The sequence below is a fragment of the Helianthus annuus genome, chromosome 16 (assembly GCF_002127325.2).
Source record: "Helianthus annuus cultivar XRQ/B chromosome 16, HanXRQr2.0-SUNRISE, whole genome shotgun sequence".
Classification (NCBI taxonomy): Eukaryota; Viridiplantae; Streptophyta; class Magnoliopsida; order Asterales; family Asteraceae; genus Helianthus; species Helianthus annuus.
Window position 1 is genome coordinate 204,732,355 of NC_035448.2, and position 27,246 is coordinate 204,759,600.

At 35.1% G+C, this 27,246-nt stretch overlaps 2 protein-coding genes across 2 annotated transcripts; both read right to left on the reverse strand.

Moving 5' to 3' along the window:
- Window positions 1-18,496: 18,496 nt before the first annotated feature.
- LOC110918289 (probable glutathione S-transferase parC) lies at window positions 18,497-20,019 on the reverse strand. Its single transcript, XM_022162628.2, has 2 exons — window positions 19,682-20,019; window positions 18,497-19,043 (listed from the first exon to the last, which is right to left on the reverse strand). The coding sequence occupies exons 1-2, from the start codon at window positions 20,000-20,002 to the stop codon at window positions 18,696-18,698; spliced, it is 669 nt and encodes a 222-aa protein (XP_022018320.1). The 5' UTR covers window positions 20,003-20,019; the 3' UTR covers window positions 18,497-18,695.
- A 1,441-nt stretch (window positions 20,020-21,460) lies between these two features.
- On the reverse strand, window positions 21,461-26,849 carry LOC110915609 (autophagy protein 5). The gene is made up of 8 exons (XM_022160339.2): window positions 26,649-26,849; window positions 25,560-25,684; window positions 24,637-24,703; window positions 23,798-23,887; window positions 23,620-23,707; window positions 23,381-23,524; window positions 22,612-22,740; window positions 21,461-21,961 (listed from the first exon to the last, which is right to left on the reverse strand). The coding sequence occupies exons 1-8, from the start codon at window positions 26,751-26,753 to the stop codon at window positions 21,693-21,695; spliced, it is 1,017 nt and encodes a 338-aa protein (XP_022016031.1). The 5' UTR covers window positions 26,754-26,849; the 3' UTR covers window positions 21,461-21,692.
- Between the last annotated feature and the right edge of the window lie 397 nt (window positions 26,850-27,246).

Here is a 27,246-nt window from a genome sequence, read left to right on the forward strand (position 1 = left end):
GTTGACTACGTGAGGTCAAAGGATAATATTGCGGATCCGCTGACAAAAGGCCTAAGTAGAGAGTTAGTACAGAAGTCGTCCATGGGAATGGGACTGAAGCCCTTGGAAAATGAAGTTCATATGATGGAAACCTAACTCAATAGACTGGAGATCCCAAGAATTGAGTTCAATAGGAAAACCTAATTGTATGAATAAGTAAGGTCACTGTGGGGGGATAACCCTACGTTTTAATAAGGTAGTTTATTATAAAGATTTATAAACTTCCTAGTCCATTCCTAAAAGTGACAAGTGTGAGGCTAAGCCTATGGCTTTTAATGATTCGACTAAAGTAAACATACATAGTGAATCACCTATGTGAGAGAGAAGTGGGGTCGCTTCGAAGGGTATTGTTGGGGCACAATACCTAATGGCTCTCGCAGAACCAGGCATCATGTTCATGACCATAACGAACATAACTATGAGGACTTGACTTTGTCAGGGAGAGTCTTGTGTGAAGTGCATTGTCGTCTACACAAACGGCAGACGAGTTCAAAGACATCGAGTTCTACTCAGAGCTAGTGGGCTAAGTGCATTTCATGAGCGAAGGTTCAAAGGGTAACACCTACCTATCGTATGCAAAACTCAACTGCTGAAATGTAACAAGGAATTATGTTGTTCTGAGATCGACCTCCATTCATGTGGGGGATTGTTGGAAGTTTAGTGTGAATGAAAGTCTCAAGTTGGTAATTCACTTTGTCCCACATCGGTGTGGGAGAGAAAAGATAGGCTATATATAAGGAGAAACCTTAATGAAGCCTTTGAAGTCTTATGACATGTTTTACCACAAGTCCTACCCGCGCGCACGCAGGGGGGGTGCAAAAAATGGAACCGGATTTAGTTGAACTCGTGTACGCCCGCACGTCCTGCGGACACGAATGCAGCTCCGAAAACCCGGGCTCGCGGGAGACAGTTTTTGCACTCGAGACTGACTAATTATTTTTTAGTCTTTAAAACGGTTGGTCTTAATGGGTCTTTAACTGAAATGATTTTCAGTTTTAATGAGAACCATTATACTATTCAGTTTCGAAACCGCTGAGCCATTATGTGAGTTAATTCTCTGCAATGATGAGGCATAAGTTTTGAAACCGACTAGCTTTAATTCTCTGCAATGATGAGGCCAGAATCAGTTATGATCTGTGCCTATAAAACCCAATGCAGACCAACACAGTGAGACACACCGAAATACAATCTCTTTTCTCGATCTCTCTGCAGCATTCTCCGGTTTATTTTTCAGGCAAGTGTTCAAGTCTGGCAGCGCTCGGAGCTGTTTCGAACCGGCGTACCCTGGGAACAGACGGCGAATCTGTTTAAGGGAATTGTGTCAAACACAAGCCCGGTTAAATCGTTTACTGCTTCTTTTTACTTCTATTTGCAATCTTCTCTAACCGCTGTTCTCATCAGTGGTTCTGTTTCAACTTGCCACTGCTTCTAATAGACAGTGGTTGATCAGCGGTTAGACTGATCAGTGCTTAAACTGATCAGTAGTTAAGTTCATCAGTGGTTAGTTAAACTGATCAGTAGTTTATCAACCTGATCAGTGGTTTCTAATCAGTGGATACTAAACAGTGGTTATTTTTCTAACAATTTTTCCTTTTTTTTTTTTTTTTTTTTTTACTATTTTATGGTTGAGATAGATGCTCCTGAAATGTTTTTGTGAGTTTCTATGACCTATGCCCGATTTAAATGTATCTGAGCTTAAATGCATGAAAATAATATTTTTATGAGCTTTTCAACTAAACCGTTTATGAAAAAGAAGTAGTGTTTACCCAAAAAAAAAAAAAAGATAAGTAGTGACTATACTCAATAATAGTGTAAATACATTTGAAAAAGTACTTTATAAAATACACCGAATATTTAATGTATTGTTTCGTTATAATAATTATATCTTTTATTGTCCTAAAAGCAACGAAAACTTGTCAACCAAAAGTATAACCATATCAAACAAAACAATGTCTAAACAAATACATTCATTTGAGTAATAATTATACAAAGAAAAACAAAACATAAGATGAAAATCAATTAAATATCAATATTACTATCATGAAAAAAGATCAAATACAAATACTCTTATCATACAAAACATACGAATATGGTGAAAAGCTAAGAAAACGCGGTGATATTTTCGTAATTATTTACTCGTAGAGTAATTATCAAAATTACGCTACAAATGATCTTGTAGGGTAATTTTGTAAAATGTTCTTGTAGGATAATTTTGATCTTGTAGAGTATCATAATTGCTCTATAAATGATCCTGTATGGTAATTTTAATCTTGTAAGATAATATTGATCTTCTGGGTAATTTTGTAGTGTATCATAATTACTCCACAAATGATCTTGTAGAGTAATTTTGAATTGTATGTTGTTTGATAAACTTACAGAGTAATTTTGATAATTACCCTACAAGACCATTTTACAAAATTACCCTACAACATCAAAATTACCCTATAAGATCATTTGTAGAGTAATTTTAATAATTACCATACAAGACCATTTTACAAAATTACCCTATAAATTTATTTGTAGAATAATTTTGATAATTACCCTGCGAGCTAATAATTACAAAAATGAAACCGTATTTTTTTACTTTTTATGCGTTTTATACGATAATGCTGGTAAGCTTTTAACTCTTACTATCATAATACAAGACTGTAGGTGTAACATACAAGTGTTGTCATGGATGCATCATACAAATGGGTATGGGCATATATCGTGAGTAGACATGAAAGAAAACCGTATCTAATAGGCCACATGCCATTGGAAGATGCTACAAAACATAAGGTTCCTCATAGGCGACATGCCTTAACTTGCTTGTCACCTACCCACGTGTCATTTTAAAATATAGATTGCAAAAAATGAGAAAATAAATTTCTACCCATAATATTTACATAATTTTACTATTTTCAAAAAAAAATGAGAAAATAAATTTCTACCCATAATGTTTACATAATTTTATTATTTTATCAGTTCAAACACAAATATGTTATTCAAGGTCATCTTTTAACTTATATTTAGAGTGGTACCTATATAGATGATGATGATGATGATGATAATAATGATAATAATAATAATAATTATAATAATAATTATATTTTATGTAAACAATAACAATAATAGGTTTTCTATGGAAATCACAAGTATTACAAGAACCAATATCAACCAATCATGTTTATTGTATTTTTATTTTATGTAACCATTATTTTTATTATGTGGACAGTTTAGTAACCGGATTTTTATTGTAAATTATTCATCTGCTCTTCTATTTTTTATTCTTCTAATGATTTACCAAATATTCGATTTATTGGATTTAAGAGATAAGCTAGTTATTTCCATATAATTGCTAGAGATTCTCGGAAAGATTTAATTTGCACTCGTCATTCAGCCTCAGTTATTTAAATAAGTTCTACATGCTTGCATTTCTTGTTTTTCTACCAGTAGTAAGAGGATATAATAATCATTGAATTGTCAGTTTATATATCTAAGAAAACAGTTGAGGCATATTACGTGCAAGAAATAACTTCATCTTTTCTTTTTTTTTTTTTTTTGAACGGCCAACGAATCCTCCAAATGGGCTACTGGCGAAATTCACCACATCGGGATACACTCGCTTTCCGAACCGGGGAAAACCCTCACCTAGGGCCGAAACCCGTGAACACTCGCCCGAAGGCACGACAGTGCGGTGAGGTAAAACCCGCTCAGTTCAAGGATCGAACTAGCGATCGCCGCCTACTCGCCTAGTCTCCCATCATCACCAGGTGCCGCAGAAACTAAGTGCTAGGGGCAGGAATTGAACTTGGGTCACTTGGAACACAAGGTCTCTCCCTTACCACTCCACCACTAGCTCATTGGCATAACTTCATCTTTTCTAAATCGCCTATCAGGATTGAGAAGATTCTTGGGGACATTAAATGGTTGTCATTCAGGGGCGGACCCACCTTAGCCCGTGGGTGAACGGCCATACCCCATTTTAGTGTCAATTTACGTGAAAAATCCCGATCGCATTCGTTGAAAAATTCCGACCGCACCCCTTAGAAAAAAAAATGTTAGGAATTTATATAAAAAAATTGTGAATATGGATTTAAACCCGGCCCAATTATGTAAACAAGTTAAAGTCCAACCCAAATAAGTAAATCAATTAAACCCAAATAAGTAAATCAACATCAAGCCCAATTGTATAAGTAATAAGTCTATGTTAAAGCCCAACCCAAATAAGTAAATCAATTAAACAAAACATAACCCAAATTACCTAATTGATCGTCCATCCATATCCCTCCCGCCCACTGCCTCTGCTGCCAGCGAACAACAACAGAACAACCTACCAGTTCGATCAGCCCACAATCTCGCCGGAATCGCAAAAAATTCCCGCCACAAGTCCACAACAGTACCGAACTCTTGAATTTTATAAAGGTACCTTGATTTGTTTTTAGTTATTTTGATGTTTATGTGGTTTTTTCAAGAGATAATAGACATATATATTTGTTAAAAAAGGTTTAAAGTTTTATGTGTTTTGATGTATTTTTGGGTTTTCTAGTCTTTATAGGATGAGTTTGTTTATTATATGATTGTAGTTGATTATATGATTGTTGTATAGGTTTGAAAAGTTAAAAATCAAAACTTTAAATTGAAAATTAAGGAATATTGGGAAATGATTGAACACTCGAAGATCATTGTTTATTTTGTATGTGATAGGCACAATGAGTAAGGAAGTTATGGTTCGATTTCTTAACAAGAGGAAAGCGGTTGAAATTGGATCATCTTCCGATTTTTTTTATGTGAATAATCTTCCCTCGGATCCTCATGATAGCAAGGCAATTGCATCATACAACGTGAATCAACGAGATGATGTTAGAAGGGCATACCTACTAAGAGGACCATGTCAACCAACGGGTATTAAATCCCACAATGAACGTTTCAAGGTAAAGAGTTGAGAAAATTCAAGGATGAATGGTATGCCGAAAGGAATACAAGGAATGGTTAGAGTATAGTATAAAATCGGATCGTGTGTTTAGCTTATGTTGTTACTTGTTTAGGTCCGAATTTGGTGATCATAAAGACACATTTGTTTTGAACGGGTGTAACAATTGGAAAAAAGTACATGAGGTACTTACAAAACATGTTGGCTTAGTTAATAGCACCTACAACAAATGTTTCCAAAAGTGTACCGTTTTACTATCTTTGGAAGGACAATGCTTCATCTACTGTTTATTGCTTGAGCAGCGGTCATGTTTTGGCTTTTGAATATCATATGTTCTTTTTTAAGTCTAAGATACTTTCGAAAACTTGACTGATCTTTTCACAAAATCTTTCGATCGCATACATTTTGAATACTTGGTGCAATTGATTAGAATGAAAAATCACTAATAAAAATTGTGTTTACATGGAAGTTTGTATTTGTTTATTTTTTGTTTTGATAAACTTCTACAAAATTCCAAAAAATGGGTTATGAAAATTTTTCAAAAAGAACAAAAATATTTTCTTTTCATAAAATTTCCAAAAGAACAAAATAGATTTACTTTTTTTGAGATAAATGTTAGAAAATGAAATGTTATAGAGCGAAAAAGAAGAAATGCCACACGTAAACTAAAAACTGAAAGATATTAGTTTCATCATAATCATACAATGTACAGGTAGGCTCGACAATCAACATGAAAGCATTCCTAGTGGTACAAACATAATGAACTACGTAACGAGTGGATTAAAACCTCATGGGCATATGATATAGTAATTTTGTTTGCCAAATTCCAAGGCACTAGGTCTTTATATTTTGTGATGTCTGGAACATCATGTGTACTCTTTTGACTGTACGGTGGTACATACCTAGAGTTACCATTATGTTTTATCATTTACTTGCGAAACCTGAACAGATTTCCCTTTCTACTGAGCTAAATGCCTTTGTGGTATATATGTTCAATTTACGTTGAATCAAATACCTTTGTGGTATAAAATTCAGACCAAAAATACCTATATGGTCCTCTTTAACTATACGGTGGCATATACCTAGGGTTTCAAAGTCTCGCAATTGCATGTATAAGGAAAAACTTACGCATACCTTGATACGGGAGTATCTTCATGAGTATGGGAACCACTGGTCAGTTAGTTTTTAATGGTGCCCTAATCATATCACAAAGCATTTTGTGTAAAATATATTGTCTGAGTTTAAGTGAGCAACAATACGGGTAATCGTCTTAGACTGCTATCTAATTATTAAATTAACAAACCAAAGTGTGGTCATGTCTAATCAAATTCCTGATATAATCTTCTTGCATATAATTATCACAAAAACGTATGTATTTATTTTTAATTTTGTTAAAATTCTGAAACGTTACAAGAATATTTTTGGAGTGTTTTAATAAAAGTTGTAAAAATACTAAAAGATTTTATAGGTCTTTAACATAAACTTTCTAAAACTCAAAAAGATTTTAATTTCCACTACTATGTAGTGGACATAACATTTTTTGAAACTTGGGATATTTTCTTACAAAAATATGATTATTAACTTAAATAAGTTTCTAAAATGTTATTTAAGCGACTTTAGATGGAAGCGTGATGCTTTGAGAATTACCTATATATTACCTATATATTAAAAAGAAAATCAAATGAATAGTAATATCACATAGGGATAAGCAAATGATACTGGTACCAGTATCAAATTTATCAAACCGGGTATCATTTTTGGTGCCGACTTTTGACATTTTCGGTACCGGTTTTTACCCTTAAATACTTGTACCGTACTGGTGCCATACCAGGCATATTCGGTACCGGTACCCACTTTTGGGCTTTTTTCAGTACCAAGCTCATCCTTAACAACACCTTTGAGCTCATGTCACGTAGCAACGCAAGTAATTGCACCGTTTAGATTGTTTTTCATATACGTTGTAAGTAAATTGTATTTCGTTTGAATGAGGTTTTATATACACAACTTCTTTTGTTTTCTTTTTTGTCGTTTTCTAATTAACTTGGATATTTAAATTATTGATGAGCAAATGGTATCAAATCATGTAATCAAACCGGTATTGTATCGGTACCAAATTTACTATACCAAATCATTTTCGATACCAATTTGGTACCCACCTTTTGGCGTTTTCAGAATCGTTACTTTCGGTTCGACACCGATCTAGCACCATACCTGTATTTAGTTATTTTTACCTTCAAATACCATACCGTATAGTACCGAGCATTTTCGGTGCCGATACCTAATTTCGATTATTTTCGGGATCGATACTTTCGGTGCTATTACCGGTACCGAGCTCATCCATATTTTAACGTGTTAGTAACGTCATAACTGAACTGAAAACAACTGAATTTCCAACGTGTAGGATGTGTGGGTCCTACTATTATATATTAGATTATTTAAAATCGTTTTTAAAACGGAGTAATTATCGTTACTACGTCATTTTTATCTATGTTTTGATATTCGGTATCCGTTTACCGTTGTCGACACACGTTTTGCAGACATTGAATCCCCGCCGCAATGCGGGGTCGGAAAATCAACTAGTTCTATAAATAGCATTATTGACTAGATTTGACCAACCAAACAGAGTAAAGCGAATTTGGCTATTCAAGCGATTTATTTTTGCTATTTTAATCCATGGATTATGTCATTTTATCATCAAATCATCATTAAGCATCATAAAGTGTTTGTTTCATTCAATTTGAGTTAAAATTTAATGGAATTCAATCTAAGCCCTAATATTATAATGAGTTATTAGAAAGGTTTGAACGGATTAAATTTAATAAAATGATTCCTAAGTATAAATCGGTAGTGTTTGTATGTAGGAATGTGTTCAGACTGTGAGTTGGTGTTAAACCTTTGGACTTGGAAAATTGAATGGTTTGTAGGAAATTGGTCACAATTTTATTAATAAAACTAATAAAAAATAAAGATACTCTCTTTAAACATTTGGGAAATTGTAGTACATGAACCGTGTACAAATTCAAACGAAAATAAACATGAACTACAACATATTTAATAAAACAATTGATTCAAACCAATATCTTCAAAAGATAAAGTCTTTAACTTGATCTTTAACCGCGTCTACTTGTATGGTACGTTGTGTTTTCAGTCCGTTGTGTAGGCTTCAACGAGTTCTTGAACCACGTTTTCTTGTACAATAATTTCCTACAAAAATAACAAACAAATGTTGGCAGTTATGGATGAGGCACGTGTTCAACACGCTTCCCTTAAAACAGATTTCACGCCTCTACTAAAGACGACCCATCTGTCTCCCAGGGTACAACAACTGAAGCAGTCTCTATATGTTCCTAACATATGGGCCATCAAATACTTTTTCTCCAAGGACTCTTCATGCATATCTTTATGTCTCTTCTTTTTCTTACTCTTGTAGTTTTTTTTATATAAACCCATCAAGTTAGGCACATAACCTACTTTTAATACAAGAGACATGGGGTAGAGAAAAGTCTCACTTAATTAGAGATTTATTAGAGACTTAAACTCTAATAAAACTAATAAATTGACATAAAAACTCTACTCAAGAGTTTATGTTTCATATGAAAAGTCTAATACTTAATTAGAGATTTATTAGAGACATAAACTCTAATAAAAACTAATAAATTGACATAAAATTTATGTCCCATATGAATAGTCTAGTAAATAATTATAATTTTATTAAATTATAATCTCACTAAATTAATATTCATTCATAATATCTAAATTTCCAACATGGTTCGACAAACGAATTTACCAACAAATTCACTTAGACAAGTATTTCAGGTGAATTTATGACAGACAAATTTCCAATTTTTTTCTAACACTTTGTATTTGTGTTTGCAGGTGTGGTCATTTGTCACTTAGCACCAAAGCATACTATGACGGCTTTATTATATCCAGATATGCATGAAGCTCAAGAGTTTACACATATTATCAATTTTCTTCGTCAATAAATAATTTTCTACGCAATTTCACACTCACCGATGATCTATTGCAGTCATATTGACGATTTTTGGAAAATAGATTATTATAACTGTCGAGTTGAGCCTCTGGTTCTCAGTGCTACTATCAACAGACAAGAGATTTCTATCACTTTAGCTACTATTCATTAAACTTTAGAATTTAATAAATTGACATAAAACTCTACTTAAGAGTTTATGTACTCTACTTAAGAGTTTATGTTCCATATGAATAGTCTAGTAAATAATTATAATTTTATTCGGTATTAGTGAGTTACCAAATATCCCACTTAATCAATCAATTAGAGTTACAATGTATCTCTCAATAGCTTGAGTATTGTTGGGCCTTGAGTATGAAACCCAAGTACAGATGGTACGAACTCACAACATTGGTCAATATTATGTAGTCACAAAGCCTACACAAATCAACAAGAATAAAGATCGTAACAAGCACACATGTATGTTATAATAGTATATTTTTTTTTTACTAAAATCAATGAAAGTTCATAACCATTAATCACAACCGGTCATACCAAAATTGTTATAGAAATGAAAAAAAAAACAATAAAGAGACATACAATTGGTGGAAATGAAGAAGAACAACCGGTTTAAGGGCCGGTGATATGCAATCTTCACTTCTGATTACGTTTTCTAAATCGATGGCTTGCTTCTATCCTCAAATGACCCTTCAAGTGCTCTAACGGTATTGTTTTGCAACCTTCTTATATATGTGTGTGATTAGGGCTTCAGTCAATCTACATACGGTTTGTAGGTTGGGCTAACAGCCATACGCTATGCTCATACGCTAGCGGCTTGGCTATTCCCAATGGTCCATTCATGAGACTGCATGGTCGTACGCTACTTCACATCTTCAATCTTTTGCATTTGAGCCCCTCATATTCACTATTTACTCGGTTTTCAGCTTAAATCATCATGAAACCGAAAAATAGCCTTGCAAATTCACTTATAACACGTTTAAGTACAATTTCCAATGAATTTACGATAAAAGATGCATATAATAAGGATATTTTGACATATAAAAATGTGTAATCTAAGACATCATAGATCAAGATAAATCGTCTCCAATATGAAGTCTATTAAATTGAACCATAACTTTAAGAAATGTGTTTGGAATAAAGGGGTAAGAACATCAAACTTAGAGGGAAATAAAGTATATTTTCCCTTTGTTGTGTAAGAAAAGATTCTTAACCATTTAGGATTTAGTAACTTTGCTCTCATCTACATCATACCCAGCTAAATCTCATTTGATTTTTCTGGTGTTTAAAGCTTAAGATAATACAAAAAAAAAAAAAAAAAATTGACTTAATATAAATCTAGTGAGAAAATTGTAGTAGACCCATTGTAGTTGATGCACTGTCGGGTGTGGGATTGATTGTGACAAATTTTATCTCTATCACTTGAGTCTATTATAACGAGTTTTTGAGAACTTTGACTCAGCTCTTAGAAAATAAAAACAAGTAATACCTATAAAATCCGTATCTCAAGATCATTTAGCAAAAAAGGGAGAAAAAATATAAAGAAAGAGATTAAAGCCAGAAAGAAAGCCTCACAACCCCCCAACCCCCCCCCCCCCCCCCCCCCACCAAAAAAAAAAAAAAATCAAACACTTGTTCACCAGTGATCCTCTACATTTTGGGATGAGGAAGAAGAATGTATGATCCAACTTTTAGAGAGAATTCATTGATGAGCATTATTAAACTTCGTGAGAGTTGTAAGCGAGAACCTCTACCAATTTTAAAGATTAGTTGTTGAGTTTAATAGACCGCTGTGAGTTATGAATTAAATATATTAATTAATTAGTAGATTGTTATATAAGTATCCTATACATGTTGGGTTAGGATGTGTATTAGATAAATATCATGTAATTAATTAATAGGCGTCCTAGTTATAGTCTAACGCTTCTAGGTCATCTATATATACCAATCTAATTGATAGGGATTGTAATTTTCAAGGTTTTAAGTTAAGTTTCTTTGATAATAAACATTGGGTGTTAGCCAATTACTGTTCTTAACTTCCGATTAACAACTATTCAAGTACCAATTCAGAGAGCAGGGACTGAAGTCAAGTTGGGAAGATTCAAGATCAAAGACATGTGGATTTTAATGTTTTGTATAGAGCAAGCGACAGTCCTTGATGACACTCTCAGTGCCTGAAGGCAATAGATCATGTATAAGTTTTTACTTGATTGTCGCCATTTGCAATTGTCGCTTAGTGTATGTGAGTGTCGCCATTTGCCACTGTCGGCGACACTCACCATTGCCTATAAATAATGGGCATTTCACACACTTTCTAGACTTTTGGTCAAATTCACTCTCACGTGTGTGTTTTGTTAGGATTTTGAATCTGTAATCTTTTAGTGAAGTCTGGAATGGAGTTTTGTGAAATTAAATATATTATTAATATAATATTTAATCTTGTAGCCATTATAATCATTTATATTATATAGATCAAAATATATTAATAACCTATTAATAATTAGTTAGTAATTATTGATGGACCATATTACCCTTATTAATTAATTGGGTTTCCTCTTGGATGTATATATAAGGAGATTATTAGAGAGTTTAAGGGTTAGACAAGTTACACAACTTAGAGAATCACACAACCCTCATAACATCACAATCGGCTCTCTCTCCCAACCGAAACCTTCCCTTGTTTCGGTTCATCACCATCATAACTTTACACCCTAAGGAGGAACCAGATCATCCTGACAAGTATGTCGAATTCAATGGCTGCATCTCTGACTGGATTCTCTGCTGGCCTGTCTACTGTAACAGGTATGTTATTCATGTTTTCCATTATGTTTAAACAGAACTGATCAACATGTGGTATCAGAGCATATGTTGATAAATCAGTTCTGTTTTCGTATCCATTATTCTGGGATCAAAATCTGGAAAACAGAATTTCGAAAGTTTATAAAAATCATGGCTGTTTTCGGTTTTTTATTGTGCCAAAATCGTTGTTTTGAAGTAAAGGGTGATTAATCATGTCACCCGAAACTAATATGGGTTAATTTTGTGTCCGAGGCCCGTTTGAAACATTAAAATTTAAGGTTTCGGATCCCAGATTATGTTTTAATTTTTTTAGGGTTCATCACTTGTTCTAAGAAAAACTCGAAAATTCCTTAAGTTTTGGAATACAATTTGGATTAGTGGATGTTTTTACTGTTTTGATCTTAATTTTATCTATTAAAATCTTCGAAAACTGTTAATAGATAATCAGTTATTATTTTCGAAATCTTTTGATAAGTTTAGATCAACAATAAAACAGGAAACCACTATCCCACAATCCCTAAAATTTCGAGTTTTCAGTTATTATCACAATAAACAGCTATTAACAGTGGGCTCGAGACCATCAGATTACGACTCGAGACCATCAGTCTCGACTCGAGACCATAAGGTCTCGACTCGAAATCATCAGGTCCTTAAATCTTCACAACTCGAGACCAACAGATCTCGACTCGAGACAACAAGGTCTCGACTCGAAATCATAAGGGCTCAAAAGTTTACAACTCGAGACAAAGGTCTCGACTCGAGACCATAAGGCTGAAACTCGAGACCGTGGTTGCGACTCGAGACCTCATTATGAGTCGAGATCTCATAAAATACAGTAGTCAAGACCATGGTTTCGACTCGAGACAAAGGTTGCGACTCGAGACCTCATAACTGACTCGAGATCTCAAAACTCAGTCGAGACCTAACTCGAGACCTCACTCAGACCTCATTACCTTAGTTCGATCCGCGCTAACAGGTGGTTTGCTATTAAATACTTGGTTTTGTTAACACTTAATTAACTAATCAGAATCAGATAATTTTTACAAAACCAAAATAGCTTAACTTGAATGAGCTTCTGATGTATTAATTCTGGCCAAAGCTGATATAATACATCTATTTATTGTTCAAGTATTATAAAAGCTATGTTGAGTATGCATTACAAACGTGAAATGTCTTAATTCTGGCCAAAGCTGATTTAATTCATTTATGTTTAGCATGCTTGACAAGTGCATAACTAAAGTGATTGTCTCATTTTCTGGCCAAAGCTGATTTGTCACGATTACTTTGCACACATACTTAAATGATTACACTTCTGGCCAAAGCTGATTTGTCTTCGTTTAAGTAGAATTTTTTAACTAAGTCTATTATTTTGATGTTAGTAATAGACAATATCACAACTTCATAATTAAAATGGTCATTATTTATGCCTGCCTTAGTATAACATGCCCTTAGATCACATTAGGACTTCTTTCTTAGTATCATAACTTGCTTATCTTGTTTCCACTATCAGCACCCAATTGCGAGATTCCACCTTTGACTGATGCTAACTTTGCTGAATGGAAGGATGCCCTCATGCTTACACTAGGATTGCTAGATTTCGATTATGCTCTTAGAGAGAATAAGCCAGCGGACCTTACCACTCAAAGTACTGCTGCTGAGCAGATAGTTCATGAAAAATGGACTAGGTGTAACCGCATGTCTCTCGTGTTCATGAAGCAATCCATTCACAATGCTATTAGAGGAGCTATTCCTGATTCTGAGGATGCTAAAACCTACCTGGCTTCTGTGGAGGCTCAATTCAAAGGAACATCAAAAACACACGCTAGCACTCTTATCCTCAAGCTGGTGACGACTAAGTATGATGGGATGAGCGGCATTCGCGAACACATCATGATGATGCATGGCATGGCCAATAAGCTAAAAGGGCTAGAGATGGAAATCAGTGATGGTTTTCTTGTTCACTTCATCATCACTTCGCTTCCTTCGTCCTATGAAGCATTCAAGATCAATTACAACACTCAGAAGGACAAATGGACGATGAGTGAGCTGGTCACTATGTGCGTACAGGAGGAAGAGCGTATGAAGATGGATCGCACTACTGATGTTGCTAACTTCACAACCTCCAACTCTAAGAAGAGGAAGCACAATCATCAAAGAAAGGATGCTTCCAAAGTCCAAAAGCCCAATCCTAATACAAGTGCACCTTCCAGCTCTAAGAGCTCCTTAGGCAAACCCTATTGCAAGTTCTGTAAGAAAACAGGACATAAGCAAAAGGAATGCCCTGACTTCAAGGAGTGGTTGGCTAAGAAAGGTAACGACTTTTTCATGATACTTGAGTCCATTAAGTTAAATGTTCCTGCTAATTCTTGGTGGTTTGATTCTGGTTCTATAGTCCATGTAACTAACTCTACTCAGGGTTTCCTTTCAATCCGGAAGCTGGGAAGAAACTAAAGAACACTTAAAGTTGGGGATGATCAGGAATTAGAAGTGAAGGCCATAGGAACATTACAATTATTTTTGAAAAGTGGTTTATGTATTAAACTTTATGATACCTTATATGTTCCTGAGGTAACTCGGAACCTTGTATCAGGACCAAAGTTAGACATGGACGGTTTTGTGGTTTCTCATGGTCATCGCAAACTCTCTATTCTCTATGATTCCGTTGTTTATGGTACTGGCATTCTGGATGGTGGTCTCTATAGATTAGAACTAGATGATAATTTTTTTAAATCTTTATTGTCATATAATATTAATGAATCACTCACAAAGATGAAACAGATTCGAGACTTAGAGACTTCATCCATGTTGTGGCATCAACGTTTAGGCCACATCTCAAGAGAACGATTAAATCGTCTCGTAAAGGATGAAGTCTTACCTCCTCTTTATTTCACTGATTTTGGAACATGTGTCAAATGTCTTAAAGGCAAAATGACATCAGCGAATAAGAAAGGTGCCACTAGGAGCTCTAATTTATTAGAACTCATTCATACTGACATTAGTGATCCTTAACAAGTCGCTGCTATAACAGGACATACTTCATTTATCACTTTCATTGATGATTATTCTCGTTACATGTACTTGTATCTTATTAAGGAAAAATCTGAATCTCTTACAACTTTTAAAGATTATAAAGCAGAAGTTGAAAAGCAATTAGATCGTCAGATTAAAGTTGTGAGATCAGATAGAGGCAGTGAATATTATGGAAGACATACTGATGTGGGTCAAGCTCCTGGTCCGTTTTATGAGTTTTGTTAGGGCCAGGGGATTGTAAACCAATACACCATGCCTGGTACACCTCAGCAGAATGGTGTCGCTGAAAGAAGAAATCGTACCCTTATGAACATGGTGCGCAGTATGTTAGCCAACACTAATTTACCATTATTCCTCTGGACTGAAGCGTTAAAAGCAGCTGTTCATATACTTAATAGAGTTCCTTCTAAGTCTGTCCCTAAAACTTCTTATGAACTTTGGACAGGAAGGAAACCGAGTCTTAAATATATGAAAGTATGGGGCTGCATTGCTGAAGCAAAACTTTATAATCCTTTCCTAAGGAAACTTGACCCTAAAACAGTTACCTGTTTCTTTATCGGGTATCCTGATCATTCAAAGGGTTATCGTTTCTATTGTCCTTCCCATGTCACCCGTATTGTTGAAACCAAGCGTGCTGCGTTCCTGGAGGATTTCAAGGTTAGTGGGAGCAGTACCAACCCCTACGAAGAATTGAAAGAAGTACAAGACGCGGGGGGGAGAGACTCGTCGCTTACCATTACTCCGTTTACTCCTCTTGTACCCCATGCAGCAACTACACCTGAAGCCACTGCACAAACTCCATCTCCACAATCAGAACCCATTATACCTCATAACGAAAGCACATCAAACGCTCAAAACCAAGACAACGCTGAACCCGATAATCAACTCAGGAGGTCATCTAGGCAAAGAAGGCCTACTAATTGGGATGATTATGTTACCTACATGACTTAAATGGATGCTGGAAAGCTCAATGATCCTATCTCTTATAATGAAGCCATTAGCAGTGATCAGTCTTCTGAATGGAATAAAGCAATGATTGATGAGCTTGAATCCATGAAGAAAAATGACGTTTGGGATTTGGTAAAATTACCCAACGGTGTCAAACCTGTAGGTTGTAAATGGGTGTTCAAAACAAAACTGGATCCGAATGGGAACGTTGAACGCTATAAAGCGAGATTGGTTGCAAAGGGCTACGCTCAGAAAGAGGGAATTGACTATCAAGAGACGTTTTCACCTGTCTCTCGTAAAGATTCATTAAGGATCGTTATGGCCCTAGTAGCTCATTTTGATTTAGAGCTGCATTAGATAGACGTCAAATCTGCTTTCCTTAACGGAGACTTAGACGAAGATGTTTACATGAAACAACCTGAAGGCTTTAAACCTGAAGGTCAGGAGCATCTAGTCTGTAAGTTGAAGAAATCCATTTACGGGTTAAAACAAGCATCACGTCAATGGTACCTCAAGTTTGATGAAGTCATGAAGAGGCAAGGTTTTATGAAGAATCAAGTGGATCAATGCACCTACCTCAAGATGAGTGGGAGTAACTTTACTATACTTGTCCTTTATGTAGATGATATTCTATTGGCAAGTAATAGTTTAGACATGTTGCATGAGTCGAAGCGGTTACTCTTGCATAACTTCGACATGAAGGATCTCGGAGATGCTTCTTACGTCATTGGCATCGAAATTCACCGAGATAGACACAAAGGGATCTTAGGATTGTCTCAAAATACTTACATAGATCGTGTCCTTACACGTTACAACATGCAACAGTGCAAACCCTCCATCGTTCCAGTAGTTAAGGGAGATGTTTTCGGTTCATTCCAGTGTCCGACAACAGAGGTTGAAAAGGAGCAAATGAGCCAGATACCTTATGCGTCAGTAGCCGGGAGCCTGATGTATGCTCAAGTCTGTACTCGCCCAGATATCGCTTATATTGCTGGAATGCTAGGCCGTTATCAGACTAATCCTGGCCTAAATCACTGGAATGCAGCTAAGAAGGTCCTTAGATATCTACAAGGGACGAAAGACTATAAACTGACTTATAGAAGAAGTGATCATTTAGAAGTGGTAGGGTATTCTGATTCTGACTTTTCCAAATGCAAAGATGACAAGAAATCCACTTCGGGCTACATCTTTATGTTAGCAGGCGGACCTATCTCATGGAAGAGTCATAAACAACAGTTAACTACAACTTCCACAATGATGGCAGAATACATTGCTGTTTACAACGCAACCTGTCATGGAATGTTGCTTAGAAATCTGATCACTGGACTCAAAATCTTTAATTCCATTTCTAGACCATTGAAGCTTTACTGTGATAACTCAGCTGCCGTTAGTTTCTCGAACAGTAACAGTTCGACTGGAGCTGGTTTATATCTCGATACAAAATATTTGTTCGTACGTGAACGAGTTGAGGAAAATAATCTTTGTATTGAGTATATTAGTACTAAAGATATGCTTGCGGATCCGATGACTAAAGGTCTCCCACCTAAAGTTTTCGAAGAACATGTATCGAATATGGGACTTACTAAAGACCTTATTTAATGGCATATTGTACTAGCTTATGTTTTAATTAATAAAATTTCCTCAGTTTGATTTTGTATGTCTCTAACATATGTTCTGCCGGTGTAATGACATATAGACAAATATAAATACAAATCAGACGCTAAAGGGCTTATAAGTATTTTGATCATAACTATAGGTTTTAAATTGAGTCTATAGTATGACTAATGGGGGTCCTGAGTCGAATAATGATTCAACGGCTGTATTTCTCTGCTATAGTTCTTGGTTTAAGGCTAAAATGGGTGTTAACTCCTGGCCAGGCTCATCTAATACTCATGATAAATGATTACTCGGCTAAGTGGGAGAATGTGAGATTAAATATATTATTAATATAATATTTAATCTTGTAGCCATTATAATCATTTATATTATATAGATCAAAATATATTAATAACCTATTAATAATTAGTTAGTAATTATTGATGGACCATATTACCCTTATTAATTAATTGGGTTTCCTCTTGGATGTATATATAAGGAGATTATTAGAGAGTTTAAGGGTTAGACAAGTTACACAACTTAGAGAATCACACAACCCTCATAACATCACAATCGGCTCTCTCTCCCAACTGAAACCTTCCCTTGTTTCGGTTCATCACCATCATAACTTTACACCCTAAGGAGGAACCAGATCATCCTGACAAGTATGTCGAATTCAATGGCTGCATCTCTGACTGGATTCTCTGCTGGCCTGTCTGCTGTAACAAGTATGTTATTCATGTTTTCCATTATGTTTAAACAGAACTGATCAACAAGTTTATGATGCATTACATGTGTTCTTGAGTGCTCTTCATCTTTCTTTGTAGATTTCTAGCTTATTTTGGATTCAAACATCAAATTGATTGATGTCTTGGATCTGAAACTTGTTGAGAAATATCACTAGCATTATAGATCCGGGTTTTGGGTATTGTAAATTTTGGAAAAATTTGACGTTTTTTTTATTTTGTTACCCTTTTTTATTGAAACGCTACCCTTTACGGATTTTCTAGATCCGCCGCTGACTGTATTCCAACTCTTGAATATTTAAAGTGAAATAAAGAAGTCAGCTCTAGATCTCTACGTTCATGAAAACTTGAAAGAAATCTTCATCTACTAAGCTTGATTTATAATGTGAGTGGTCTGATTTATATGTTTATTGATTTAAATCATTACCAAATCCATAATTATTGGGAACAAACAATAATCCTTAACTATCATTCAACAAAAAGTAGAAACATAGATTGAACTCATTCCCCCTCAAATGCAACATCAGTGCTTTCAAACATGAACTTGAAATGCACTTATTATCTCTCTCCCAATGAAGAGACCTAATCCACAACATATTATTATTATTATTTTATGAAACCAGCAAATATTCTTGAGTTACTCCAAACCATGCATCTTCCTCAGCATTATAACAATGTTTGTGATCTTTTCCGGACTAGTTAAAGATTCAGAAACGGTTTCTCTAGCCCATGATCGCGTGATCCATGCTGCCAGTTTTGGGTAGTGATCCTCCAACTTGAAGTCGCCATACTTTTCATAAGCTGGGAACCATGTGGTTAGACCAATGAGAAGTATGTCAACAAACCCAAATTTGTCTCCATTGAAGTAATCTTTATCACCCAATGTTCCATCCAAATACTTCATGATCTCGAGGAAATTGTTCTTAGCAGCTTCTACTTCATCCTTTTCTTTTGTGCTCCAAATGGCACGACCCGCCGGATGGACCTAGGATATGCATATAGATTCACACAGATTTTGTGGTTTGTATAAGGTTCTTCATTATTCTCAAGACTTTTTTTCATCTTAGTATCTATATTTTTATAGATTTCTTTTGTTACCTATCACTTGTTTGTTTTTATTATTTAAAGAGTTCTTCTCGTAGAAGTTCTACCTAGGCTACCAATATCATTTTAATTGTTACCTATCATTTGTTCGTTTTTATTGTTTAAAGATTTCATCATGATCAGACGTTACCTTGTTGTTTAGATATATCATTTTAGAATTTTTTTTCTTGCAAAATTCTTATACAATTTTTTTTTATGAAATAGAGTCCAGTTGTTTATTTGGAAACAAGTTCTATTACCTTATCATGGGTTATATGGTGTCGTCATAGCCCAAATGATCTTGACCACTTTTTTTGAACGGAAAATTTCTTTTAATCTCTGTCATCTGAAACTTGAACCTAAGACCTCTCCCTCCCGAACTCAGGTATTTAAAGTTTTTGCCTTTGCCAATGAACCATAACCCAAATGATCTTGACCACGTTATATTAGTTGTTTTAAACGTGTTATATTAACCTACGTTTAGTAGTGCTACTAGCAACCAATTTTACTACCAACGATAATCATAAGAAAAGGACTAACCTTGCGGTCAATGTAGTCAGCCCAAAACCTAGCTCGGGATCTCCCATACGCACACTCTGGGAACAACGGTTTGGCAGGAAAAGCTTCATCGAGGTAGGTGATAATGTTGGTGGATTCACAAATCGGCTTGTCGTCATGAAAGAGGACAGGCACTTGCTTGTGGACCGGGTTGGATGTAAGCAACAAATCACTCTTACAAGTCAGCAAATCATTCTCTTGAATCTCTTCATAAGCAATTTCTTTCTCAGCCAAAGCAACCTTGACCCTCATGCAAAATGGGCTAGCCCACATGGTCAAAAGCTTAACATCATCCTTCCCCATTTTATGTGTGTGTTTTGTGTTTGTATTTTTTAATGATGGTGAGTGAGAATAATAAGGTTACTGCTTTTATAGGTGTGACAATTGAACACATTGTGTTCGCCCCAACAAGAAAATCATTGGTTTTGCCACTTACAAGTTGTTTCATGCCAAAAAAGTTTAATTGCTGACGTCATAACTCATAATTGCCGGCACAATCGCACCAGTTGTGTACTCAATTTACAAAGTCATACTTATAAACTATCGACAGTACTATGACTTTTGAGGCCAAAAATATGAACATTTTAGATTGTAAAGAGTTTTGGATTTAATTAATAACTGAAGACAATATAAATAGATTTATTATTATATATACAACAAAGTAAGCTTTTAAAGTCAATTTATAACAAGATATACATGAAAAACCACTGCAAGAATGAAAAAGGCACACCTAGTTCTAAGTATGGTATAACTCATGAAGCATTACTATCCTCGATTGGTCACTAATAAGATGCCTGATCCACATGGTTCATTAAAAAACTATTGAACCGGTCAATCTGCTTTGATCAAACCATCTAAACCAAAATCGGTCGGTTCAACAGTTTAGAATCTAACTCACGGTTTATAGTAGCGAAACTTGAGATTTCCGACCGAGGGGTCGAAAACATATATACCAAAAATTTCTACAAAACAGGAGGTCGAAAACGTATATACCCAGAAATTTATATACGAAAAGTACATATTCTTCACTATTGAGCAAAAAGTTCAAGGGGGTCGGCCGCCCCCACTATAATACGCCAATGACGGTTTTTGGTTTGAATAAAATCGAGATTAATGGCCAGCAGCAGTATAGTTAAATTCTCTTTATAATTCTGTTTTATGGTTTAATATGTATTTATATGAACGTATAATATCGATGAAGCGTTAAAAAGAATAATGCATATAAGATTGTAGAAAAAAAAAGGCCAATCGCCATACCAAATCGGGTTTTTTTTTTTTGGTCGACGTAAGAGGTTTGGTTGGCGTTTTTTGAACCATAGTCTACTCGGGTTTAGGGGCATTCATAAATAGCCGGAACCGACTAAACCACCCAAACAGAACAAGTTGGGTGATTTGAAATAATATACCGGTTGATTTGAAGGTATACAGTTTGGATCTTGGAACCAGTCGTGTAAACCGAACTCGACGTAACATTTATAATTCATTTCATTTTAGGAATATACATTGTGCATACATAATGAACAATCTTAATAATTTCGTAAAAAGGTAATAGAAAATTTAGGTTTCCAAAATCAAAAGCAAACCGTAAAACTGCAAAAACCAGCGGTTTTGCACTAAAAGTTTTGAAAAAAGGATAAACAAAATCAAACAGTTCGGCAGACCCAACCAACCCGGCCAGTTTTGTTCATCTTTTTTCATAGACTAAACTGCCAAAATGGTCCCTGAGGTTTGGTTACTTTTGCCACTTTAGTCCCTAGCCCGATATTTATACTTTCATTCATTTCATTTTTAACCAGAATCCAATAGTTCCCAACCACAACAGATTATAAAAAAAAAAAAAAAAAATACAACCTTTTTTCACTAAATGAGTTAAATGGTAATAATTTACCCAACAGACATGTTACTATTCTGTACAGTTTGATGCATACTTTTCAGTTGACGAACCGTATATACCCAAGAACGGAGGGCAGTGTACATAAAAAACAAACACGCGTCATGTACCAATCGGTTTGGGAGCCTGGATGTAGAGGCAGATATGAAGGAAGTAATCAGGGTTCATCAAGTTGTTGACCACCCAAGAAAATGGAATTTCCATTTTGGGTTCAATGCCTTGAATTCGAAGCAATTTTATGACAGGATGACTTTCGTTTTCGGGTTCAATTCCTGGCTCGTCCTTGCTTTCAGCTTTTGTTGTGTTTAACGAACCCGGATAAAATTCTGGCAGAATTGATTTTACCGCATCAAGCAAAGTGAAATACTTTCCTGCAAATTAGATGGGTCATAATGAGCTCCAGTTGAAGTAGGTCATTTTTGTACCTAATTAATACCGATCGGGCCAGTATGATTCGACGGGTGTCAAATGGGTTATGTTTGCGTGTTGACTGGTCAAACCCAACACAAACCCAAAAATCGTGTCAGGCACAAGAACATTGACACAACACACGTATTCGTGGGTTGAAACGCACACAGCCCATTTAAACCGAGTTTTTTTTTTTTACTTTATTATTTTTTGCACAATAGTACTCTAAAATTACAAATTTACAACAAAAAAGAATACAAATTCATATATAACGACTAATTTTAATCTATATACTCGATTCTCATTTCTCTCTTTATCTTATTAATTGTGGCATAAAATACCCAATAAGTTTAAGTTATGACATAATACACAAGTTTTTAAATAAATTTAAAATGAAATAGTTAAACGGCTCAACCTACACACGGCCCGTTTATGTATTCATGGGTTCAACCTGAAACTTACTCAAACCCATTTAGACTAAATCGAAACCCGTGAATTTCGTGTCACGTCAAAGATTCACACCCCTAGGTTTAACACATTTTTGTCTTTTAAAATTAATTACACTACTTCGTCAGCAAACAGGGAGTTAGGAAATCAGTCAAAATTAATATACCTTCTGTGTAAAATTCCACAGGCCGGTTTATGTAAGAAACTTGGTCCCACCTATCAAAATTTGGTGCTTCTTCTAAATCGTCAAAATCTTTATCGACAATCCAGAGATACAAGCGAACAGGGACTCTACCTAATAACACGGCACGAAATAAGAAAAGCTGTTGCGGTGAAACCATTTAAAGAACAAACTACACATATTCTTAAAACTAGGGCTGCAAACGAACCGAACAAACACGAACACGACCTTGTTCGTGTTCGTTTGTTAAGAAATATATGTGTTCACGAACGTTCATGAACACTTATCGAACGAGATTTTATGTTCGTGTTCGTTTGTTAAGGAAATGAACTTGTTCGTGTTCGTTTGTGTTTGTTTGTTAATTTTAACAAAAACTAATGTTCATGAACACAAATGGAAACGAACAAACACAAACAAGCGTTCATGAACAAAATATATAATACACTGACACTTATTAGATATTTCATTTGTCGGAATTTTGAACTGTTTAAATAAAATATTAAAACTAAAAACACTAAAGAACTATCGAACACAAACGAACATGTTACCGAACGTTCACGAACATAAACGAACAAATGCATCCTTTGTTCATGTTCGTTCATTTAACTAAACGAACGATATTTCTTGTTCATGTTCGTTTGTTTAACAAACGAACGAACACAAACGAACTTCCCGCCGAACGGTTCACGAACCGTTTGCCGAACGTTTGATTCGTTTGCAGCCCTACTTAAAACATTAGGGAATATGGACGTACTTGCTTTCCGTGCTGCAGTTGCCTCTGTCTCATTAACACTCTGCTGACCTTTCAAAGGAGATGGGTTCGGTTTTCCAGAAAATTCGTCTCCAATTATTCCAAGTTTTAGCTTAGATGAAATACGATTGTATGTCTCAAGTTTACCTGTAAACACGCATGATACCATGAAACAAAAACACAAAATATCTAAAAAGTCAAATAAAATATAATACACAATTCCAAATCATTTGATAGCATACCGTTCATAACAGAACGCCACAGCTCAACTTGATCAGGATGAGACATGTTCATAACATTCTTGCTGCTTCCATGAATTATATATGCGGCCTGAATAAAATAAAGCGGTCACGCGTGTATAGTTATAAATAATTTTATTAGAAAGTATAATAAGCATATGCTAAATAAACATTCGCAAACCTCTTTTAATGAATTTATATAACTCCATTTCACACTATCTTCTCCGTCACAAGGAATTAAAATATGTCCAGGGTATCCTCTGAAATGTACCTGCAAAGGTAAAAACGTGGATGAGATTAACCTGCATATACGTTGCCGTTAAAAATCTAACTCAACAATAAACATATTCGTGTCCACCCAATATGGAATTACAATATGCCTGTGTGTGGTAGAACTAAACTAATATTATTTGTCACAACTCACAGCTAGTAATAATATAACCATAGTTGTCAATAGCTATCGTAGCGATCGCTATAGCATGCTATGGTCTATGGAGCGTATAGGTATAGTGTCGCTATTAGGATTGTAGCGATGGATAGCGAGAATAGCGACACCTTATCTTTTTTTAATATAAATAGCAATTATATATAGCTATAAAATAGCTAGATTAAATTTTTTGTTAAATATACATGTAAAATAGCATATATATACCAAGCGTATTTTGATATAATATACATATAATTTTTTTTAATTTTGTTTCTAGTGTATCGCTATTTATAAAATAGCTGCCCGCTATTTATCGATATTCGCTATGTAGCATATAGGTTCAGACTAGTCAAAAAAAAAAGATATATACCGTCATTTAAAATCAGAAAGATGTAAGGATCCAAACAATGATCAGAACTATTCGCCATTAACAACTATGAATATAACTGCTGTTTATCCAAACAATGATCAGAACTAAACTTCGTAACGTACATTTTAACTGATATAGGTTCAGACTAGTAAAAAAAAAAAAAAGATATATACCGTCATTTAAATTCAGAAAGATGTAAGGAACAAAAGCACAAGATATATACCGTCAAATTCCAAGGTCTTTCTGGTTCAGCACAAAGAAGATCAAAAAGGACACCTGTTGGTATGTACCTGAAATGTCCAGCATTATGTCAGATAATAAGCTAAAATTTGTAGATTTGAGGTAATCCAACTGCCTTGCTGTCTTTTAATTTTGCTCACTGTTGAAAATAAAAATGTTTTTATTCTAAAATAAAAACTAAAGAAATTGTATAATGTTGTTGCATATTTTCATACGATATGCTACTGGTCGCCCATATACATGTCACAACCCAAAAAAGGGTGATTTTGATTTGACACATAATGTACACAAATTGTTTGATTATTTTTTGTTAAACATTCAAATTAAAACCCAAAACCACTAAGGGGCTGTTTGTTTACCTCTTAATGAGGCTCTTAATGATTCAGACCTCTTACTGGTTCAGCATTTAATGGTTCAGACTGTTTGTTTCACGAGCAAATGTCTGAATGGTTCAGACATTTGCCTCTGAATGGTTAAGATTTATACAGAGTCTGAATGGTTAAGACCTCTAATCTGAATTGGTCAGACATTTGCCTCTGAACGGTTAGCATTATATAGGCTCTTAATGGTTCAAACCTCTTACTGGTTCAGCACTTAATGGTTCAGACCTCTTACTGGTTCAGCACTTAACCATTCAGATGTTGCCAAACGGCCCCTAACTCGTTTTAACGATGATAATGGGTAATGCTAAATAGATGAATTATGAGAATCCAACTTTTAGAAAAGTGCTGCAGTTTGCTAGAACGTCCATATAAAGAAGTGACAACATTCATGGTATGTGCAGTGTAATTTACTAATTTTCTTATTTGAAGTTTCAACACAAGTTAAATTTTAGAAAGGGGGCGAAAGAAAACTTAACAATAGCATATAACATGATTATACATCAATATAAAGAAATCAACATACCATTTAAGAGGCAGTCCTTTGTAGTCAAACCAGATAGTGTCTACTCCAGGAGGAAGTGCATCACTGAAGAATGGCTTGAGTTGTGAAGATAATAGAGGTAGGTACCCTATTCGTGGAGCTAGGATCTGTACTTACAGAAACACAAGAATTTAGTATTAATCAGATTTATTTTTAGATATAGCAATAACATGCTTAACGACAACACCCTTCTAATAACTTGAACCAAAAAATTCACATAAATCCGTTGAGAGATAAAATTTCAGGCTCCATCTATAGTTGAAGTCTAATTCTTAATGTTATGATGTTTAAAGGTTGAATGAAATTCCCTAGTCAGAGCATAAACTGAAGCAGATCCTATTCCGGTTGCATATCGCATCCCACATTTCCCCAACCGGATCTCCTTATCAGAAATGTGTCATCTTCATGAGGTCCAGTGCCAGGTCTTCTTTGTTAGAAGAAAGAACCTTGCTTTAGGCCCCCCAACGTGACTAGGGTTTTGGGTTCGTGCTTGTACGCGACGTTCACCTTTTCGTAAAAACAATGGGTGAGATAGATCTGTTCACCGCAGTGTGTTTGCTGAAGACAGTGAGCGTTTGTTAAGATCTATAACTAGTTGTAGTTACGCATGACCAGTGATCTTAATTCACCAAGTCCCAGTGCCTACAACAACCTAAGATCTCACATAATCCACCCTGTTTGCAGACTCATTGTTGCTTCTTACATATTTCAATTCTTTTGTCAACGACTGACTCATTACTCGGCTTAGGCCCTAAAACATGATGAGCCGCCCCTGATTAATACGTTTACATTCATCAGCAAAACTTTTGCATACATTTTCTTTCGCTTCAACTATCAACACGGAGCAATCAGCAATGTATCTCACCAACATACCAATCAATCCAAAACTAGATCCACACTTAGGTTAAGAACATCAAGCCAATTATTATCCAAATATAAACCCTAGCTCCTATTTTAGGGCAGAAACAAACAAACAAACAAAAAAGTCTTCAGCAACATTGATCTACAACTAGGAGCACTAAACTAACTAACACAAATATGATTAGGTTGTATAGGCATAGAAGAGAGTACCAGCGCAGGTGAGGGGGGCGGAAGAGTGGTGACTTCGGAGTCGTGAAGGTGGATTTGCAGCGGAATTGCACCGTCCCACACGTACTTTTGAGCTTCTGTTTCCATCGATGATTTCGCCGCTGATCAGTTGCTTCAAGTTTTGGTTATAATCATTCATTCATCAGGGTTCAAACTGTATTGAAGTTATTACCCTTGAATATGAAACAAGATACAAAACGCCCCCTACATATAACGATAGTGTTAGCTTTTTTTTTTTTTTTTTTTTTTTTTTTTTTTTTAGCTATTCACCGAATCAATCACTTCCATAATTTTCTCCATCGTTGTTAATAAAATGACCAAAATGAACATAACTAAAAATACATAATTAAAAGGTGGGCTTTTAGCTTTAAGCTTTTAAAAAAAAAACCCATACTCGATAAAAAACCTTGTTTGGTTGAAGGAGCTTGAAGCTTTTAGGTTAGGAGCTTGAAGTTTTTGATTGAACGCTCTTGCTAGTAGCGTTTAGAAAGAGCTACAAGCTTTTAGGGAAAAAAATTACTATTTTAACCTCTAAAGATAATGAAGCTTTTAATTTTTTTTTTTTAACAATTAAATTTTA

Coding starts and splice junctions, on each gene's coding strand:
- LOC110918289 (XM_022162628.2), bottom strand. CDS start 20,002: ATGGGGAAGGATGATGTTAAGCTTTTGACCATGTGGGCTAGCCCATTT. Junction 19,044..19,681: donor CTGACTACATTGACCGCAAG/GTTAGTCCTTTT, acceptor TGCATATCCTAG/GTCCATCCGGCGGGTCGTGC.
- LOC110915609 (XM_022160339.2), bottom strand. CDS start 26,753: ATGGAAACAGAAGCTCAAAAGTACGTGTGGGACGGTGCAATTCCGCTG. Junction 25,685..26,648: donor CGCCCCCCTCACCTGCGCTG/GTACTCTCTTCT, acceptor CTGTAAGTACAG/ATCCTAGCTCCACGAATAGG. Junction 21,962..22,611: donor TGTGGAATTTTACACAGAAG/GTATATTAATTT, acceptor TCTAATTTGCAG/GAAAGTATTTCACTTTGCTT.